At 44.1% G+C, this 21755-nt stretch overlaps 3 protein-coding genes across 13 annotated transcripts in view; 1 reads left to right on the forward strand and 2 right to left on the reverse strand.

Annotated features, from left to right (window-relative positions):
• FRYL (FRY like transcription coactivator) overlaps positions 1 to 2575 on the forward strand; it is a 272999-nt gene extending 270424 nt beyond the window's left edge. For all 11 annotated transcript variants that reach the window (XM_064285836.1, XM_064285835.1, XM_064285834.1 and 8 more), the window contains one exon: positions 274 to 2575. In XM_064285836.1, coding sequence (XP_064141906.1) covers positions 274 to 532 — 259 coding nt within the window. In that variant the 3' untranslated portion in view covers positions 533 to 2575. The remainder of the gene's footprint in view (positions 1 to 273) is intronic.
• Positions 2576 to 5961: 3386 nt separating this feature from the next.
• On the reverse strand, positions 5962 to 12688 carry ZAR1 (zygote arrest 1). Its single transcript, XM_003415869.3, has 4 exons — positions 11741 to 12688; positions 9161 to 9253; positions 9001 to 9075; positions 5962 to 6461 (listed from the first exon to the last, which is right to left on the reverse strand). Exons 1-4 carry the CDS (start codon positions 12686 to 12688, stop codon positions 6318 to 6320), a joined length of 1260 nt encoding a protein of 419 aa, XP_003415917.1. The 3' UTR covers positions 5962 to 6317.
• A 1294-nt stretch (positions 12689 to 13982) lies between these two features.
• Positions 13983 to 19944, reverse strand: SLC10A4 (solute carrier family 10 member 4). The gene is made up of 3 exons (XM_003415868.4): positions 19293 to 19944; positions 18289 to 18499; positions 13983 to 14924 (listed from the first exon to the last, which is right to left on the reverse strand). The coding sequence occupies exons 1-3, from the start codon at positions 19892 to 19894 to the stop codon at positions 14412 to 14414; spliced, it is 1326 nt and encodes a 441-aa protein (XP_003415916.2). The 5' UTR covers positions 19895 to 19944; the 3' UTR covers positions 13983 to 14411.
• Positions 19945 to 21755: the final 1811 nt, after the last annotated feature.

The following is a 21755-nucleotide window of genomic DNA, read 5'->3' on the forward strand; positions in this document are numbered from 1 at the left end:
CTTAATGGCCATTTAGTTGGGTTTTGGTTTTCAGTTTAATGGTTCAATATCATGTCTTCGTGAAATGAAAATGTGACTGTTATATTCTACAGTTACACTAAAATGATACTAATTTTAGATTGTTCTTTCAGCAGTTCTTTCAGCAGTATATTTGCTCAAATATTGAAATAGTTCCACAGTTCAAGGAAATTTTTTATTGTTATAGATATTCACTCAAATGTAATCTTAACTGATAATTTAGTGTCAGGTCTTAAAAATATTGTCTATTTTCAGAACTCTCTGGCCCAGTGACATATTTGGCAGTTGTGACGATGACCCCGTGCAGACGCTGTTACACATATATTTCCATCATCAGACACTGGGCCAAACCGGAAGCTTTGCAGTTATAGGCTCTAACCAGGACATGTCTGAAGCCAACTACAAACTGATGGAACTTAATCTAGAAATAAGAGAGTCTCTACGCACAGTGCAATCATACCAACTTCTAGCACAAGCCAAGCCCATTGGAAACTTGGTGAGCACGGGATTCTGAGAAGCTTCAGGCATTTAGGAAAGAAGCTAAACTGAAGATGATTAACAGTATGAACAAGCACCTTTTATGAATGCTTGCAACTCACTGATAACTTTCTCTGGCAGCATCCACAACTGTATTGTAACTAATGTCACAATGTATCAAACTAAAAAAGTAAGAATCTCAAAAACAAAGATCTGAAGGGAAAAAAAGTCTAATTGTTTCACAGCTGCCAATACCTCCCACAATAAGTGTATGAAGAATTTTTTTAATTACTTAACCTAGGTGGAAAGAAAAGGGCTAAAAGTGATGCGTAAATTACTCTGAGGAGAAAGAAAAGAATTCCAAGAAAGCTTGCAATAATGGCCTCTAATACTGAGACATTGTAAAGCAGGTGAAATGAGGCTGAAATCAAGGCTGGTTTATTTTAGCTGAGGACCTGCAGAGCTGCTTGGATTTCCAGCGGTCGTAAGCGTAATCCATCATCTACACGAAGAACATCCAGGCAGATAGACACAGAAAAGACTTATTTGCAAAAACCATTGATTTTTCAATATGTGGATTAAGGGTTGGGGTGTTTTTGTTTCTTTGGTCCCTATAAGGAATTATGTGTGTGTGAGTTGGGATGTGTGGATATGTGATACTCACATTTTCCAGGTATGGATGTTTGATAACATCTCAAAGCATGCCTAAAAGAGCACTGCAAGATTATTTTTGAAAAAATTTTATTTTATTAGCTCTAACTCCTCATAGTGTATAAATGTTAGAACATTTTAATATTTTAAAACTGGACTTTCCCAGTATTTCAAAAGAAATAATATATCTGTTAACGTTATTGGAATGCTGCTCAGTTCTCTGATCAGTGCTTATGTTACAATTGTTGATAACTAACCAAAGTAGATGCCTGCAGAGACTTTAAAATGTAAAATAAAGATGTATGCTGCCCGTCAGCAACTTTCATTAGAAAAGTTAACTTATTTTACTCCATAATTATTATAGAAACTGTATAGATTAAAACCAGTATTTTCTTGTACATTTGTGCATTGCACTGTTATACAAGAATGGGTGTACAAAGCTAAAGAAAAAATTGTGGTCACTGATGGTAGAATATATGACTTGCAGACTGAAGTCTGCAGAATTCAAGAAGAGAGATGCAAATGCATTTTTATATGTTTGTTCAGGACTCACATGTTTCACCCTAAAGGAACCTGAGGCTACGGGGGAAAATGAAAGGAAGCCTGAAGACTGACTACCAAACCATGCAATATGCTTATTCACTGTCTAAGGCTGTAGCATAACATGAACTGGATTCTCCGTCCTTTTTTAAATAGCATTTTGTAAAAGAAATGAATGTAGTCCCACGATTCCTGATTTGAAAAGAACACCTTGTATTTTTTATATGCATCTCTTATCCACTGTGACTTTTCTTTTGAACTGGGCTCTGTGACTCCAGAGATTAGAATGTAGAAATGAAATGCTTAGCTTTGCCTTTTCTTGGGGGTGTGAATCCTGCCAGAAATGTAAATTATGCTCAAGTGCATTAATTGAAGGCACTGTGCACACCGTTGGACTGCTGACCATAGTTGTTACCTGTAAAATTCCATAACTGGTCACGGCACACTCATAATCACTGTATTTTTTTGACCCTGATAAAACAATTATTTTGGTGGTGTTCTGGTACTGTAAATGTAAATTATTTAATAGCTTTTGGATGTGGTGCAGGAAGACGGGGTGGTATCTAGTATGCACCACGCTTCACATACTATCTCCCCATCTCCTATTTTTCTCACCCTCCTTACATTGTTAAAATAAAAAGCATTGTAGTGTCAGTTTGTGTGGTATTTTAAGAAAAGATGAATGATTACAGTATGTGTCATTTAGAAACTTTTTAGATGTTACCTTCATTCTTTTTAAATAATTTTCCTTAAAAAAAAAGACCAAAATTAGATGACTACTTACCCAAACCAAAACCTTTTGAAAAAGTGGAAATTTGCTTTTTGTATTTATTTTTATGTAACTAAGTCTATTAATATAGTGTAATAAAAATGAATACACCTGCAGAAAGCAAGATGCAAATATATACTTAACAGGATTGTCCTTTTGCAAATGGGTTTTCCTCAAACTTTCACTTCTTTGTTCCTTGCCCTTTAAATCCAAAGTTTGCATTTATTAACACATCAAATGCGTATTTACTAAATCCCTGACTTAGTTAAACTTAGAGGACAGTGTTTGCTATACGCAATCTTTTTCTTTTGCCCTGTGAATTTATCGTTTTCAAATCATAAGTTTGTAAAATAACACCAAAAGAAGTTTTCTGGCAGGTTCTTCAATGCTCCTTCCAAAATAGAAGGCCACAAGATTTTTATAGAATTTAGAAAATATGTTTTTTTAATTTTAGTGATGTAAAACAAGGGGTGGTACAACATATAACCTGCTTAAATTTAGGTCTGTGAAAAGAACTGCTCATATACCACACCAGCATAAACTAAGTGAAAGAAAATATTGGAATGAATTTAATTATATTTTGTAGCATTCTCGGGAGCCCTGGTGGCACAGTGGTTAAGGGCTCAGGCTGCTAACCAAAAGGCTGGCAGCTGGAATCCACTAGCCACTCCCTGGAAACCCTATGGGGCAGTTCTACTCTGTCCTAGAGAGTTACTATGAGTCGGAATCGACTCAACAGCACATAACAATAGTGGCATTCTTATATATTATCTTGACACAGAGATAACATCTTGGAGTATTTTAACCTCTCAAAAGATATTTTATTCACGTTTTATAACTTTTGAATTGTGTGCATAAACAGTTTGACAGTGCCTTCTCACTGCTAGAATGTTATCACCGTAACTCACTCATCATGATAAAGGCTTTTGAGTCACTTTGTTCCGTGTTTGAATACCCTAAGGAAAGCACAGTTTATCTTCTATAAAATAGGGTTAGCTGCCCTGTTAGGAAAATTAACTGCAAACAATATTGAATTTAAAGGACGATTTAACTACGTAATACATAGCCAGTGAATATGTCTTAGGACTTGTTGCAGGTACGTTTCTATTATTAACTCATTCATTCAGGAAATACTAGGCACATATTATGTGCCTCTGCATGCCATGGGAGTCAAATGAGTTTCCTATCCATGTACCTACCCCCCAGCCAAATCACTAGTAATAGGTATTAGAACATCGCCCTTACCCACACACCTAAAGAGTTCATTCACTTCTCTTTGGCCCCACCTCCACTTTATCTGATCCCTGCCAGTCTCATTGCTGGTCTACAGGCATCTGTTGTAGTGATTATTTCTTTTTAATGTTGAATCTGTCACCATATCCTACCCCACCAAACCCACTGCCGTTGAGTTGATTACGACTCATAACGACCCTACAGAACAGAGTAGAAACTGTAGGGTTTCCAAGGAGCAGCTAGTGGACTCAAACTGCTGACCTTTGGTTACCAGCCAAGCTCTTAACCACACTGCACCACCAGGGCTCCCCTATCCCACCACACCTTTAAAAGTCTTCATTGGATTCTCACTGATGACCAGGTAAAGAACAAGCCTCCTTAACAAGGCCTGAAAAGCCCTCCCAGCCTGGCCCTGCCAGTCTCCCCCCACCCCTCCCGAAATCATGCCCGTCCCAGACCTCCAGGAGTGTTCTACCACTGGTTCTTCCCACCAGCAGGCCTGTGCACGTGCTGTTGCCTTGGTCTGGGAAATGTCTCCTTCCTCTCTTTGCCTGATTCAACTCACCCAACTTCAACTCTCAGCTGAGGTGTCATTTTCTTAGGCAGGCTTTCCCTACCTCCCTAAGTTAGATTCCCCATTTATTACAGGCACTTAACTGATCCAGTAGCTCCTCCAAAGGACTTTATGTAAAAAGAATGGCCATCTCCCCCACTATGCTGGAAGGTCCATAAGGACAGAGGCCACATCTGTGTTCTGTAGTAGCATAAACCCGTTGCTGTCGAGTCAATTTGACTCACTGTGACCCTAAAAGACAGAAGAGAACTGCCCCAAAGGTTTCCAAGGAGCGGCTGTTGGATGCAAACCGCTGACCTCTTGGTTAGCAGCCGAGCTCTTCGCCACTACGCCACCAGGGCTGGCTCCATAGTAAGCACAGGACTGACCAAACTAGTGGTTTTCAAGCTTCAATTCTAAAAGCATCACCAGGTTGCTTGTTAAATGCTTCACCTCCAGATAGTAACTCAGTAGAAACAGGGGCCTAGGAATCTGTTTTTTTTGTTGTTTTTTTTGGTTTTTTTTACAATCACCTCCTAGTAGATATTGATGCAGAAGGGCCTTTCCCATTTCCCTCAAACTCATTTTAAGTCTTTTCATCCTTCACATTTGACTACACAAGCATCCACGATGTTAACAGACTCATATGCCCGTCTACAGTAGGGAGATGGCTAGGGAATAGGAAGAAGGCATAATTAGCACCTTGTTTTTTTCTTTTCCCGATTATGTGGTTTCCCTAACCATGAAACCAATAACCTTCATCTCAGAGTGGGCCTCAGTGTTCTCTCTGGATCATCTGGAAAGCTGTTTTGTGCAGCTAGGATGGAGAATCCTGCTTAAGACAGCAAAAAACACTTTCCTGATTATAGCTGCAAGTCAATGAAGGCCAGAGCTGTCAAACTGATTTGAAATCTTTAAAAACATTTATTTTAGGGGGCTTTTTAAGAAACTCTGGTGGTGTAGTGGTTAAGTGCTACAGCTGCTAACCAAAGGGTCAGCAGTTCGAATCTACCAGGTGCTCCTTGGAAACTCTATGGGGTAGTTCTACTCTGTACTATAGGGTCGCTAAGAGTCAGAATTAACTCGACGGCACTGGGTTTGGTTTGGTTTTTTTGGATGGCACAGCAGTTAAGCAGCTCAGCTGCTAGCCAAAGGTTGGTGGTTTGAACCCACTGGCGATCTGGTGATCTGCTCCTGTAAAGATTATAGCCTTGAAAACCCTGTAAGGGCAGTTCTACTCTGTCACTCTGAGTGGGAATCAATTCGAGGGCACCTAATGGGTTTAAAAAAAAAAAAAAAAAACAGCTTTGTTTTTTAAATCATTTTTTTAAACAGGCAATTACCACCTGAAGTTCATTGATAGATTTGTTATTTAACATCTTAAAGGAGTTGCCCTTAGCCACCCCATCCCCAGCCTCACTTGCACCACACATGCAGGAAATGATTACAAAGTCAGTTTATAATTCTCCTGAGCCTCCAATAGTCTGTTACCTACTAAACCAAGCAAGATCATCCCATATGCACTGAAGCTACCACCTACACCTCACCAGCCTCTGAAGTTTTCTGACTTTGGGTTACCCCCAACTAGCTCCACACATGAAGGAACAGCTGCCTCCACCTCCTTCTCCCTTAGAGGATCAGATGCTTATTTTAATATGGAAAAAGCTTCTTTTCATTCAATAAATCTCTTATAAGCTTAGCCCTACAGATCTATGTAAACTGTAAACCTCATGTCCGTGAGCCCCTAAGTTGTTTCTCAAGCTACTGTTACCTAGCTCAGAGCCCAGCACACCATGTGCATTGAACCAATGTGGAAAATAAAGGTGAAGTTGGTAAAGTTGACAGCCTCAGACTGTTAGCACAAAACAAGCTCTCCTAAAATTTATTTTTAAAAACATGAAGATTTTATGCAATTTATAAGTTGTGTTGCAATACCTTTATTTGAAGGCTTTGTCAAAGTACACTGCCTTTCATGAAGTATTTTGAGAAGGGGGAGGTAGAAAGGAGAAGGGGCGAGGAAAAAAGCTCACTTGTCTGCTCCATTACTGCGCTCCACAGGACCGTTTTTACATTTGTTTAAATGATATATTTAAAGCTGAAAGTGCTGTCACAGGAGAGGCGTTTGCCTTTGCATCTCCCACACAAATCTTGTCGATGGGGCCTCTTAGGGTCGACATGGCGAAGTTTTACTGGGCAGGAGCATCTCGTCTGTTTACAACTCTAAAAAATCAAAGTGAGAAGTACATAACAGAAGATAAACCCCTTGGTGATTTCCAAGGACTTCAAGGTTTTCTTGGTTTTTTTTTTCCTAGTCCATTCAAATACTTAACTGAATGTACTCTAAGCAAGGCCTTGTGCTCATCTTGTTTTATGTCACATCCTACCTAGCAATGATTGCGTTAAGAATTGAACACATCTAACCTATTCACCCAAATAATGTCCCAGGAAGGAACCCCTTTACACAAGAGAAAGCTGGGGGGGGGGGGGGGGGGCGGGGAGAGCAGGAGAAATGAATTATACCCATTGCTAGTAAAAATCATCTTAAATCAATAGAGCACCACTTGAGTTTCCATTGTTTCACTGAATCATCAATGTTTTTAATTAAACAGAGCTTTTTAACTATGTACTGGAAACCCTGGTGGTGTAGTGGTTAAGTGCTACAGCTGCTAATGAAAAGGTTGGCAGTTCGAAACCACCAGGCGCTCCTTGGAAACTACGGGCAGTTCTACTCTGTCCTATAGGGTCGCTATGAGTCGGATTCGACTCAATGGGACTAGGTTTGGTTTTTCTTTTTTAAACTATGTAGTGACGTCCCTGGGTGGCAGAAAAGGTTACGTGCTTGGCTGCTAACAGAAAGGTTGTTGGTTTAAGTCTACCTAGAGGCATCTCAGAAGAAAGGCCTGGTGCTCTACTTCCAAAAAATCAGCCATTGAAAACACTAAGGAGCACAGTTCTACCAACACGCATGGGGCTGCCATGAGTCTGAATCGACTTGATACCAACTGGTTGGTTAGCTATGCTGCAGTGGTTCCATATCACATCTGATTCAGTTCTCAGTTGTGAAGTTTCTTATGAAACCTGGAATTTTCTAGGGGGAGATACTTTCCTGCACTGGAAAGGTGGAGAACAAACAAGTGGGGGGAGGAGGATTCTGACAATGAAAGCTAAGGACCAGTGACTAGCAAGCCTAAGGTCAGGCCTGTCATCAGTGGCCGGCTGACATTACCCCTTCTGCTGTAAGTGCTCTCAAGATGAGGCAGCTGGGCAGAGCAGCAACTGCTGAGCAAAGAGCAGAGTGGCTGGGTACCACTGCCTTAGAACCTTTCTTCCTGCTGTCACCTAGAAGTCCACACAGTTTTTCATACTTCAGGCTTTGCTAGCTGTGTGATAAATTTAATCACTTCCTTCCTCTTAGCAGATTTCTGAAGTCCCTTAGTGCAGTGCTTAGTTCACAGTAAACAAGCAATGTTACCAGTTATCCCTCACTTAATCTCCCCATAAAGCTGGGCAACAACTTTTAGATTTACTTTAAAACAAACAGTCCTCCCTTTGGGAACTCTCAGGCAAGACTGAAACTTTAAAACTCTCTGCTTATTCTAAATACTTTAACTTGGGTATGTGCTTCATAAAAAGCACTCAGATAAAATAGTTGACCTTCCCACCTCATGTTAGTAGAAAAGTAGTCTAGTTTTCAGATTATTTTCTCTCATGTCAGACCCTGGGTAGCAAGTAAAACATTCTTCCACATCGCAAAGTGAGGTAACACTCTCAAAGAGGTTGACAGAGCTTTGCAAGGGCAGAAGGAAACTAACATCTAAACCCTTATTTCCCAATAGATATTCTACTACTTCCTCCTACCAAAAAGTCGTCAGAAACTAAGGTATCTGTCATCCAAACTCCCTGAGGGACCAAACTGCTGGGCTGAAGGCTGTGGGGACCATGGTCTCAGGGAACATCTAGCTTAATTGGCATAACATAGTTTATAAAGAAAATGTTCTACATTCTACTTTGGTGAGTAGCATCTGGAGTCTTAAAAGGGTGTGAGCAACCATCTAGGGTACTCCACTGTTCTCACCCCTTCAGGAACAAGGGAGAAGGAAAAAAACAAGATACAAGAGAAAGACTAGTCCAAAGAACTAACAGATCACATTTACCATGGCCTCCACCAGACTGAGTCCAGCACAACTAGATGGTGCCGGGCTACCTCCACTGACTGCTCTGACAGGGATCAAAATAGAGGGTCCCAGCAGAGCTGGAGAAAAATGCAAAACAAAATTCTAACTCACAAAAAAAGACCAGACTTACTGGCCTGACAGTGACTGGAGAAACCCCGGCCTGACAGTGACTGGAGAAACCCCAAGAGTATGGTCCCTGGATACCCTTTTAGCTCAGTAATGTGACTCCTGAGGTTCATCCTTCAGCCAAAGATTAGACCGGTCCATAAAACAAAACGAGACTAAAGGGGTGCAACAGCCCAGGGACAAGGACTAGAAGACGGGGGGACAGGAAAGCTGGTAATAGGGAACCCAGGAGATTGAAAACAGAGAGTGTTGACAGGTCATGGAGTTGTTAACCAAAGTCAAAACAACATGTGTTCTAACTGTTTAACGAGAAACTAGCTCTGTAAACCTTCATCTAAAGTACAATTAAAAAAAAAAAAAAAAAAGGTATCTGGGTACCTAGCCTCTTTAAGAAATACATTCAAGAAACTAAAACTCTCTACCACTACAAAACTGAGGCCCCAAATGAAAACATTTACTTGACAGATGATATCCTCCACTTTGTAAGGGTTATAAGACTTCTGACAACTTCTGCAAAATTGCTTGAAGTAAACCTGTAATGAAAGAGAGAGGAAAACTGAAAGCAAAACCCTGTTGGCACTTTGTTTAAAAAGATGCCAGTTACAAGGGATTTCTTACCTTGTTAGTGCCCTGTACACACCACACATATGCACTTTCCCATCGGATGTTGCAGTCCTTGCAGTGATAATAGCCATACTTCTGCTCTAAGAACTGAACAGAATAGCAGAGTTTAACTAACATAACAGTTGAATTACCCTTCATTGCAGAAGCTGGGAAGGATCTAATATTTAAAAATTGGCAAACTTATTCTAGATCATGGAGGAAAAAACAGTAGGATCAGGTTTAGATAAACTTCTACACTATAGTAATCAAATGAGCTAATGGACATGTTATCAGGAAGGACCAGTCCCTGCAGAGAGACATCACGCTTGGTAAAGTAGAAGGTCAGTGAAAAAGAGGAAGACCCACAACGAGACAGACTGACACAGTGGCTGCAATGATGGACTCAAGAATAACAATAGTTGTGAGGATGGTGCAGACCTGGCAGTGTTTTGTTCTGTTGTACACAAGGTCGCTATGAGTCGGAACTGACTCAGTGCACCTAACAACTACAATGGCTTAGTCAAGCAAATAAGTAAATGAGTCCAAAAATGTTTATACACCAGCTTAACTTGGTTCATATAAGGCAGGGGAACAAATATGACTATATGGGTGTTTTCTCTCAGGCAAGAAAAAGCTAAACATCTAGGGTTTACTGAAGCCTGAAATTCTCTTTAGGGAGGCCTTTTCTCTGTAGAAGAGTCTGATCTTAGAACTTACACATAAGGAAGTGGTTACCCTGAAGAAAATGAACAGACTCTGCACCATAAGATACCTTAAGGTGTGTTTCCAAGATTTCCAATTCTTTACCCTGCTGGTGAGGGCAGTGGTAGATGAGTGGTAGAATTTTCACCTTCCATGCGGGAGGCCTGGGGTTCCCTTCCAAGGCACCTCGAGTATAGCCACCGCTCACTTGTCAGTGGAGGCTTGTGTATTGTTGCTGTGATGCTGAACAGATTTCAGGGAGCTTTCAGAGTAACACAGACTAGGAAGAAAGGCCTGGTGATCTGCTTCTTAAAATCTGCCAATGAAAAACCCTATGGATCACAACGGTCCAAGCCCATGGGGCACGGGGCCCCTCCGTGAGTCGGGCTGACTAGAAGGCAGCTAACAACATCACCCTGCTACTTAAATTTTCACCAGATTTAAGTCATATTTAATGTGAACTAAAGTAGTATTTGGAAACCCTGGTGGCATAGTGGTTAAGTGCTACGGCTGCTAACCAAAGGGTTGGCAGTTCAACTCCACCAGGCGCTCCTTGGAAACCCTATGGGGCAGTTCTACCCTGTCCTGTAGGGTTGCTATGAGTCGGAATGGACTCGATGGCACTGGGTTTGGTTTGTTTTTTTGGTAAAGTAGTATTACTTTCTTTAGCTTCCCTTCTTCCCTCTCCCAGTGAGAAGTTACAAACAAATTTCTTGGGAGTTAGTAAGTGGGAGTATGGAGTAAGGTGTATATAAGCTTATATGTGACAGACTGACTTGGTTTGTAAATGTTCACTTAAAGCTCAATAAAAATTATTAAAAAGAAAAAATTTCTTCGGAGTTAGGCCTTTACAACAGAAGAAACTTTGAAAAGCACTTAGAGCAATCTCACAGGTGAGCAAATTGAAGCCTAGGAAGGCGGAGGCTTGCCTAAAAACACATTTTGTCCATGGCCAGACTGGGGCTGAGAGCTTCTTAATTTCACGCCCCGCCCCCCACCTCCCTTCTTAAAAGAGCCTCTACAATGGCTGTGGAAGTGAGCAACAAAGAACTCCTCCCAGCCTCTCACTCCTCTTATGCCTTCCTTCCCACTTCCCCTGGGTTATAATGGTCCTCTGTGCACCTCTAAGCCCTTTGGAGTTCAGCTAGTGTGGACTGGTCCCCCAAAGCCTACTGCTCTCTCCGGCAGCAACACTGGACAGTCAGACTGCCTTAGCAGTATTGAGCTCCTCCTGCAGGGGTACTTTTCAAAAGCAAGGAAAGCTCCTAAAGGGGGCGTTCCAGGAGCTCTAGCTTCCAGCAGACTGTCGGCTTGGAAGATGGGGGTCAGAGCTGGAGATGCGGAAGAGCTGAACAGGAGGACCTCAGACAATTGTTAATAAGGCTTTTCCCAAATTGAGCGCGGAAATAGGAGTCACATCTCAGGAATCCACTCTTCTGCCCGCGAGGTCACCTTGCAGTCCATGTGAGTACCCTCCCTAAAAAAAGCCCAAACTGGGATGTGAGTACCCTCCCTAGGTCATATAAATGCGGGGTCAAGAGCGGACCATTTGCCTAAGGTCAGGGTTTCATACTGCATACATGCTCAGAATAAAAGTATTAAAAAGGCATGTTCCTGGCCAATGGTGTTCCTTTGGAGCCAATGCTTTGCAATAGTTGCAAATAAGAACCAAGCTAAACTGGATTCAGTTCGAACTGAAAGAAGACACCTGAAAGAAGCTAGGAGTGGCTGTAGAAACGCAGCAGGTGTGTGGCCTAAGGAAGCTTTGCGCCTCCGCATGTCCTGAGCAGTCACAGGGCGCCGGCAGGAGCAGGAACCAGAAGACCCGTCACGTCCCATGCCCTCGGGGACCGCCCCAAACCTCAGGTCGCCCCTGGCCGGCCCAGGCCTCACCTGGAAACGCAGGCGCTCCTTGCTCGGCTCGGGGCTCCGCGGCGGCGACGACCTCTCTCCCGCGACGGCCGCATCCTCGTCATCCTCAGCCCTGTTCGCCGGCTCAGGGCTCCTCGGGGCCGCGACACCTCCCCGGGCCTCCTGCAGCAGCGGTACGTCCCCGTCGGCAGGCTGCTCCCAGCTCGCTCGCACCGCGGCCTGTGCCTCGTCGTCGTCGTCGTCGTCTTCCTCGGACTGCGGCCACTGGGGCGCCTTCCTCGCCGACGGCGCGCCCTGCTCCGGACTTTCGGGCCTCGGGGACGGCCCTCGCTTTCCCTCGAGCGCCCGGGTCTTCTGCTCGCCGGCTCCCGCTGCTGCGGCCTCGGTTCCCTCGAGGAAGGTGGTGAGGCGGCGGGAGACCACCGGGGAGTACACCGCGACCGTGCGCGGGAAGCGCACGGCCCGCGGGGCGCCGCTTGACGGACTGCCCTGTTCTGGGCCCCGGCGAGCCGACTGCGGGGAAACCAAGCCGCCGCCGCCCGCGCCCTCGGCGCCCGGGCGGGTCGAGAGGCCGGGGTCGCCGGCCCTGCGCAGCAGCGTGCGCCGCCCCAGCGAACACTGCACCGAGGCATCGCGGCGTGGGTTCACCTGCACACCCACGTCGCGGCTGCTGGCCCTGCGGTGCCGGGGGGCGAGGCCGGGGCTCACCTGGGACAGGAGGGCCATGAGCTGCGCCCGCTGGTAGCTGTCGAAGTACTCGGCGGCCATCAGCTGCCCGTAGCCGGGGAAAGACGTCGAGGCTACCCCCACCGAGGAGGAGGAAGCGGGAAGGTAGGCCCTGCTGCGGTGCCGCCACCCGCCCCCTCCCGCCGTGACCTTGCCCTTGGCGGCCGGCGGGTAGGGGTATGAGTAAGGGGTGCACGCGGGGTACATGTAACCGTCCAACACTTCGTCTTCTGGGGCAGCCATAAGCTCAGCCGTAGCAGCTAGCACCCGCCGCGCCTAAGTAGGCAGCCTTGCGGGGGCGGCCGCGGAGGCGTGAACTGCCCTTGGCTCCGAGCGCGGGCCCCACTCGCAGCGCCGCACCGCCCTCCGCACCCTTCTCGCCTCGGGTTTGTTCCCCGTGCCCAGGCTGCGGGGGCCCTCCCCGACCCTCTCCACGTGGAAATTCTCCACACCAGGAAGTCTGGAAAGAAGGCTTTCTTTGGGATGAAAGAACTGATTTATAAGTGAACTCGTCTGAGGTGATTTGGAATCCAATAAGAGAAGTATCACCGCGATTAGCTGCGCCAGGTGGTGCCCACACCCTGATTGTTCCAGGTGTCTGCGCCGCCGGGGAAGCTGAGGCGAGGCGAGGCGGCGTGCCTCTGGGTGAGTAAGAATACGACGGTTTGGGGAACTGCTTTGGGTCTGTTAGCTATGATTTGAGGTTATAGTGTATCTCAGAGTGGCCCTCTGAAGTCTTTCCGTAAGTGTATGGGGAAGCATTCTAGGGCTTTCATATCTAGGCTAATTGTTTTCTCCCCTGGGGCACGTTTCCCCATTCCACCGCCACCCCCACAAATGATGACCAGGAGGTACTGTTGAGTGTCGACTGTTGCTCCTCTCCAAACCAAAACCGAAACCCACTGCGACCGATTCTGACACCTAGTGACCCCCACAGGGTTTCCAAGGCTGGAAATTTCTACAAAGGCAGACTGCCACATCTTTCTCCTGCAGAGCGGCTGGTGGTTTTGAGCCGCTGATCTTTCACTTAGCTGTCAATAGCTTTATCCACTGCGTCAGAAGGGCTCCTTTGCTCCTCTCCAGGGATAGTAAAAACCAAGCCAAACCTGCTGCTGTAAGTTCATTCTGAGTCAGCGACCTTATAGGACAGAGCAGAGCTGCCCTTATTATAGTGTTTCCAAGGAGCAGCTGGTGGATTTGAACCGCCAACCTTTTGGTTAAGCAGCCGAGCTCCAAGTTCTCTAAATTTTCCGAATCAGACTATCCTGCCAACAGATAAATTGATTTGGGGTGTGTTTACGTAAATGCTGAAGACCAAACCAGTCCCCACTTCCAAAGGAAATGCTTTGTCCACTAGAAAAAAAGTTGGCTGTTCATCAGCAGTAGACACGAGATCAAGTAAACACAGACATTAATATAATTTTTCTCCGATTTGAAACAAGTTTGACAATAAGCTGCTATACTCTTATTTCATTGTTTAATTGACCTGTTTGGGGATTTCCCTGAATAAAGGTCAAAATCAGCATTGTCAGGTATTTATAAATTGAGCAGAATACAATTTTATACAATTACATTAAACTCAATTATGCTTTACAAATATAGGTTTTTTTTTACCCATATAAGCTAATGCACCAAAATTCTACATTTCCAACACCCTATTTTCTAATAATTCACATATTTGAAACAGTCATAGAAATTGGTAATGGTGAAAACCAAAAAACACAGTTAACTAGCTCAGGCTTCACTTTAATGGTCCCAGGTGCAGGTTATATTATGGCATTGATTCGTAATTTGTGAAAACTGCTTGGTTAATACACCAATGCAACCTTACAATGGGAAGATCATAATTGTTACATGTATGATAATGCAAACCAATTTTATCCTTTATGTAAACCAATACAGTACCACAGACCGTAAATATGAAGTAATGTATCAGCCACATAGACGTTCTCATGTATCTCCATGTTTAGACAGAAGTCTGGGTAGTCTCCATGATGATTAAATTATCTGTGTTCACTGTGCCATAGGAAGTGTCTGCCATTTCCTCTTCTTTTAGTTTCTTATAAGAAATATCTGTATCTTCATCTTCATCTAAAGGATCTCGCTTGTGCAATATTTCACTTCCATACACTTTATATATTAAAACAAAAATCCCTGCTTCTGCAGACTGGAAAAGGGCATAAAGCAAGGGAAACATGTACATACTTCCTATAAGCTGTGGTGGAAAGGCCAGTTTCAGAATGGCAGTGCAGAGCTGCACGTTCTGACTACCTGTTTCCAGACACACAGTCCTCTTGCAGTTAGATGGAAGGTGGAAGAGGGTAGCTAAGCCATAGCCTGAGGCATAGCCTGCTAAAGGCGTAAAAATTGCTATCACATAAACAGCTGCAGGGATACTTGCCAGCAGTTCAGGTCCTAACATAGTGCCAGTCATTATGAAAAGGACCACCAGAGTCACTAGCAGAGACCACAGGGAAACCTAGTAATAGAAAATGGATAGACAAGCCATCAAACGTAAGACAGTTCAAAAAGAATTCAGGTAAGAGAATCATAATTTCTTGGAAGATGAGTCCTCCCACACAAAAAGGAGATATTTGCCCTAAAATATTTTTGACAAAGTATCTCTGAAGGGGGTCACCTCCTGAAGGCATCCAGATCCATGTCAAACAGCTTGAATTGCTAGGAGGCTGTCCTTATGTCTAGTGACAATTTGCCTTCTATAGCATTTTTTTTTTTTTTAGCCTCTAGCTATTGCCTTGGATGTGCTCTTAGGAGCAACATAAACCCGTCTACTTCTTCTGAAAAACAGCTCTTCAGGAACGTTAACACTTGTCCAGAACATCCCCAGACTTGCAGCCTCCATCACACAACTTTGTCAGGGAGTCCTGACTGCTGTGAGAGAGTACGTTTAATTTGTGAATGTGCCTCGGCAAACAGATCAGCAGAATTGAGCCCAATACCCCAGATATGTTCTGATGAATGCAGTGGTCAAGGGGACTTCTGCTTTCCCTGAACAGGACCCCGTGTTTCCCATAACAAATTAGTTCTGGTTTTGCACATGACAGGGTGTAGTTGCTATTAAATTTTATGAAAGGTGGTGTGTGATGCTTTTAATCTTCAGAATACTTTTTACTGCAGAGGATTATTAGCAACACTGAAACAACTGCCATTTCTTAGATCATGTAAGAGAAAAAAATGTAAATGGAGATGTGAGAAATTATTTGCAATTTTGCAAGCCCCCCTCTTTTTCCATCTCTTCATAAGGAACCCCCCACCTGCATGTCTCTAGTGATGCTTAGGAGTTATTAAAAAAAAAAAAATTGCTGTCGAGTCAATTCCAACTCACAGCAACCCTATGGACAGAGTACAACTGCCCAATGGACTGGTAGATTCAAACTGCTAAGCTTTTAGTTAGCAACTGTAGCACTTAACCACTGGGCCACCAGGGTACCTCAGGAATTTTTTTTAACAGGTGGATTTTAGAGGTATTATAGCTATGAGTCGGAATCAACTCGATGGCAATGGGTTGGGATAGCTGATTCTGTATACGACTTGTCATCCTGATGGTCTGACTGATACATTTCACTCATTCAAGTAAACTGCCTGCGTAAAATAGTTCATTGATAGTTAACTTGTTTTTAAAAAGGAGGGGAAGTAGGAGGGAGAATGAGAGAGAGATGGAGAACAACTTCAGTTTTGCTACTGGTTCCCTGGACATCTGTGAGGAAACTCTTGGAGTTTGTGGGATTGGCATATTCTTTACATTCTTCTTAAATATACAGATTTATAATTTATCTGGGCTGGTCAAAAATTCTACCCTAGCAGATGCTGAAATAATTATGATATAAATTACTTATACTACAAATGTGCAGTTGGCAGAAACTAAACCATTCTAAATCAAACATCTTATATGAAGTTTCAAAGTGTGTCCACACTGAAAGCATTGCCAGGAAATCCGTGATTCTTCAGTTTGCAAATACTGGTTCCAAAGTTTCCTTTGAACTATTTTAAATCATTTCAGTGAGCACTGATATTGAATGTTCATTTTAAAGTGTTTGTAAAAGCATAACCATGTTATAAACCATGTTTTAGTAGTAATAGTGTGTTGGCTAAAGACTAAGGATGGGTTCACCTTAAACTCAAAGTCAGCCAAACTTATCGAATTGTATTTTAGTGTATTTATTCGGTTTTTAGCATGTAAAGTAGCTGATTTGATTGATTTCCTCTGAGAATTCTTAAGATCTTAAAGTAAATGCCATCACATTAATAGTATTAGCTTAATGATTAAGCTTAATAAATTCTTTAATGCATATCAAAATTATCTATGGATACATTATATATAAATATACAAACTGCTGCCAAACCCATTGCCATTGAGTTGATTCCAATTCATACTGACCCTATAAGACAGAGTAGAACTGCTGCATAGGGTTTCCGAGGCTGTACTCTTTCTGGAAGCAGACTAGCCACATCTTTCTCCCATGGAGCAGCTGGTGGGTTTGAACTGCCACCCTTTTGGTTAGCAGCCAAGTGTTTAACCACTTTGCCACCAGGGCTTTTCATACGTACATATATTTATTATATACCTACATACTCATGAAAAACCCATTGCCATCAAGTCGATTCCAATTCATAGCAACTCTATAGGACAGAGTAGAACTGCCCCATAGGGTTTCCGAGGAGCAGCTGGTGAATTTGAACTGCTGACCTTTTGGTTAGCAGCCTATCTCTTAATCATATTTATTACATTCAGAATATATACGCTTCTTATAAAACAGGATTTAAAAAAAAATTTAAGACTGGATATGTGTACAGAAAAGAACTCTAATTTTGTAAAACAAAAATTATATCATCTTAAATCTACATAATTGAAATAGTGGAGTGGTTCTTTTCCTCTTCATTTGTCTTAAGGAATTGCCTATGCATTTTACAGTAACTAGTTATGTACTTTATTTGACTAATTTCCTGAGATAAGAATCCTGTTCATGAATGACTCTTATTTACAACTATTTTTGAGTTCTCAAAGAAAGTTTAATTTATGAATATTTAACGTTTTCTCCAACTATCAGAAGATCACTACTGCTATGAAAATACCAGTTTTTGAAAATAAAGCAGTATTGAAAATACTGCAGAAAATAATATAAATCCTACATCTTTTCACAAGCTTTAGAAATCATATAAAATGGGGAAAGAAATATAAACAGGGAAAGAAAAAGAAACACACAAATTTAGTAAAGCCATATAATCTATATCCTTAACCCGGGACCTATTTTATTTTGTGTTCTGAGGCAAATATTTTGTGTATTCTACCCGAATGCCACAATTTAACTTTTCAAATATTTTAGCCTTATTAGTGTCCAGATTTATTTTAAGAAAATAAATAAAACATTTTTAAACAAACTTATTACAGGGTTTCTCAGAATTAGAGTTCTACTTTTAAAAATATAGTAATGTATTTCTAAAATACTGCACAAATTCTATTAAAAATAATTTTATTTAATCTGCTTTGATTTTTACAGTTTGCTAGTGGAAAATATGTTGCTACTTAATAGCATTGTTATCTCCCCCCCCCCCCACTATCTATTTCCTCCCACAAAGTACTGGTCATTTATTTATGCTGTTTTTAATTAAGCTGTGTCTTAATTAAAGCTGCCATTTTAGGAATTCAAAAAAGTGGTTATCTTTGCTGCATAAGCTTTTTTTTTTTTTAAGTTTATCTATGCAAGTGTTGCCAAGCCCTTTTCCTCCTTCCCCCTCTTTCCAAACTGCTTAGAGTTTCAGAAAGGAATAGAGACCAAGAACGCTAAGAGAGACAGGGTATACCAATGAAAGAGTGGCTTTACCTTCACAATGTAGTCAGCCACCCGGTTGTATCTGTAGCGAATGAAGATGCCCAACCCAATAGGGATGAGGGTGCTGCACAGAGTCAGGGTCACTGCTCCTAGGGGTAGTAACTGCACAAGAGGAGTGTTGATCCACGCCCGGCTGTAGATCCACAGGCACAGAGGCATCAAGAACAGGGCCAGAAGTGTGGAGGAGACGGTCATGATGATGCTGCAGAAAGGGGAATGAGCACAAGTCAGCAAGTTGGCTTTCAACCCAAGAGCCAGCCAACCTTTTTCTTGAACATTGGGTGGAGGGGAGAAGGGAGACTGCAAGTCCCTGGGGTTGAAGTCTGGGGAGGACCTACTTCATCGGAGGGGAGTGCCAAGGGAACACTAAAACCCAACTGAAACATGAAACCTGAGGCAGGAGAAAAATATTACCTCATGACCACTGCCCCTGGCTTTAAAATATGGAACTGAAGACAGCCTGGATGATTCGCAGTGCAAGGAGCATTTTTTCTATTTTTTTAATTCTCCAAAGCACCCTGCAATGTTAGACATGTTAAAGCTGCCGAGTACTAGTTGTTGGATTAAACTGAATTATGTTGTATTCTAGATGAGATTACTCTCTTTATTGGAGCCAATAACCCTATTATGCTTTTCCATTTCCAGCGAGTCCGAGCTTCAGACTTCCCCATTCCCTTTGTCTTCCAGCTGCCCAAGGCCTGCACTGAGAGCCTACCACTTAAAGAGGGAGGTGGGTCAGTTGAAAGGCCTGAGCTGTGGGTGAAACCCCAAGATCCTCAGAGCAGCTCAGTCTGTGTCTACATCTTTCCCCCTGTGACCTGTCAGCGTCTCTCCTTTTTCTAAAGCCCAGGCATCGAGATTTCCTCCACTTTGTTCTCCCACCTTCTGTGTTTCATTCTACCCATCTCTACTTCCTCTCTCCTTGGTCTTGAACCCGTGGCTGTGAACGCGCTTGGCTAGCCTAAGAATGATCCTAAAGAACAGAGAGGTCATACCTGAGATTCATGTCGCCGTCAACCAGCAGGGACATAAGATTGGAGAGATTTCCGCCGGGACAGCAGCCACAGAGGAGTACCGCCACAGCGGCCACCTCGTCCAGCTTGAAGGTGAGGGCCAGCAGGAAGGCCAGCAGCGGCAGGAAGCCAAACTGGCAGAGCGCGGCTAGCAGCGCGCCCACGGGCCGGCGGACGTGCGCGCAGAAGTGGTTCACGTCCACCGTGCAGCCCAAACCCAGCATGGTGATGCACAGGGCGGCGCCCACGAAGACGTTCAGCCCGTGGTTCAGCGGCGTGTCCCAGAAAGGGGTGTCGTGGGAGGTCCAGAACGGAGGGAATGAGGGCGGACTCTGGCTCGCCGCGCCGCCTGCGAAGCTGCTGGACGTCGGCTCCGGGGTCGGAGTAGGGCTAGGGCTGAAGCTGATGCTCGGACTGGGCTCGAGACTGAGGCTGGGGCTGGGGCTGGGGCTAGGGCTGGAGGTAGGAGCAAGGTGGAAGTCTGGGCCGGGGCTCACGCTGCTGGCATTGGGTGACAAGGTATAGTTGTCTGGCAGCAAAGAGGACGGCTCAAAGAACTGGGTTGCGTTGTCGGTGCCGTCCATGGCGCTGTCGGCGGGAGCCGGAGGTCTGGCTCCTGTCCGTGCCAAGGATTCCTGTCCCCTCACGCCGCACACGCCTCCTCTGCCCTGGGTCCTCGCAGCCCCACTGCACCACCGTCAGCCCCTTGCCGGTGGCGCCCTTGGAGGCAGGAGGCGTCAGGTTCGATAAGTGCTCGCTCTGCGCCCCCAGCCCAGGTCCGTCTACGCCACTGGCTGGCACTTAAGAAAGTGCAGACCCCGCGGGTGAGCCCAATCAGTGGCGTCGGCGCTCTGCGCCCCGCGTGGGCAGGCCCCGCCCCTTGCCGAGGCCAGCGCCGGCGGCTGGAAGGCCCCTCCTTTTAATCACCAGTAAGTGGTTCTGTTAGAGTGTAGCCAGGGGCGGAACAAAGACCTGACAAAGGAAAAGATGACAAAACCGTGCCTGGCTGCTTATCAAGTTCTCTGAGGGGCTCTGCTTCTTTGATGATGAAATCTGGAGCCTCAGACTCATAGGGTAAGGAAAAAAAACAAAAAACAAAAAACCTTTCTGCGCACTCACATAAACAATACGGACTGTTTAAATAGCCTATAACCTTTGAGCATCAAGAGGGGCGCCTGACTATATGAAGGACTCTGAGTAGAAGACACAATATCTGGCTTTAATCTGCAATTTTTTAAAAAAATTAGATTTGTATGTTTAACCTTCAAGTAGAAAGTAATATTAGCGCTAGTGGTTTTTGAGCCAGGTCCTGTGCAAGCGTGTGTGCATTATGTGCGTTCTTTCATTTGATTCTCACAGCAAAGCGGCAAGATAAGTAGTAGTAGTCGATTTTTGCAAACGAGCAATCTGAAGCACAGGGAAGTCTCAGCTTCATCAACCAAATCCACGAGTACCTGGCTGAATCTGCATGGTGATCTGTGGTTAAAGAGTGCAGTGAAGAAATCTGCTTAGGTAAGTCTCCGTGAAAAATGGGTTTTTAGGAAGTTATTGGCAGATGGGGAGAGGATATTTCAGTAGCCATAGATTTATGAAGCTCTGACATTAGGCTTAAAGGACTGAAAAGAAATAAAGTGGTGAGATTCCCTGCTACAGACAGGTTTATCCCCGAACAAATCAAATTCACAGTGCTTAGGAATAGAGAAGAATGCAGGCCTGGTGATCTGCTTTAGAAAAATCAGTCGGTGAAAACCCTATGGATCACAACAGTCTGGACAGGGCAGCATTTCCACCCTTTTCATACGGGGTTGCTATGAGTCAGGGCCACTCCATGCAGCTAACAACAGCAGCAGGAGCGGAGACTCAGCAACTGAGCCAGTCAGCTAGATGAGTACATGAAGCAAAGGAACCTTTGCATACCAACTTGTGTGGTAACCGAGCCATGGAGGAGCACATCTGGCTCCCCATCAGCCTAGGTCTCATCAGCAGTGACCCTGAAGTGACAGCCAGTTGAGTTGTTAAAGCCAGTGTTGGAATTTCTAGACCAAACTCAGGGCTCAGCTCTAGTCCAGGGTCACCCTGGAGTGGAACCAGTCTCCCAGAGTCAGTTCTTCTTCCAGTGGACCTCTCCCTAGCCCCTTTCCTGACACCTGACAGGACTGGGTGACTTCCATTTCCCCTTAGTGGGATGACCTCATGTTTTTACATTTCCTTCGTCCATTAGTGTTGTGGAAATGACAGAGGATCTGAAAAACAATAAGACTAAATCCACAGAACATTGTGCACGTAAGTAATAAAAAATAATTTATTTCTTCCCCAATAGACTAAATTCTATGAGGGAAGAGGTTCTGTAAGGATTTAGGGGAATAATGTACCCTTACACTTCTCACACTTGGCTGTTAATCGAAAGGTTGGCAGTTCGAGTCTACCCAGAAGCACCTTGGAAGA

The sequence above is a fragment of the Loxodonta africana genome, chromosome 5 (genome assembly GCF_030014295.1).
Source record: "Loxodonta africana isolate mLoxAfr1 chromosome 5, mLoxAfr1.hap2, whole genome shotgun sequence".
NCBI lineage: Eukaryota > Metazoa > Chordata > Mammalia > Proboscidea > Elephantidae > Loxodonta > Loxodonta africana.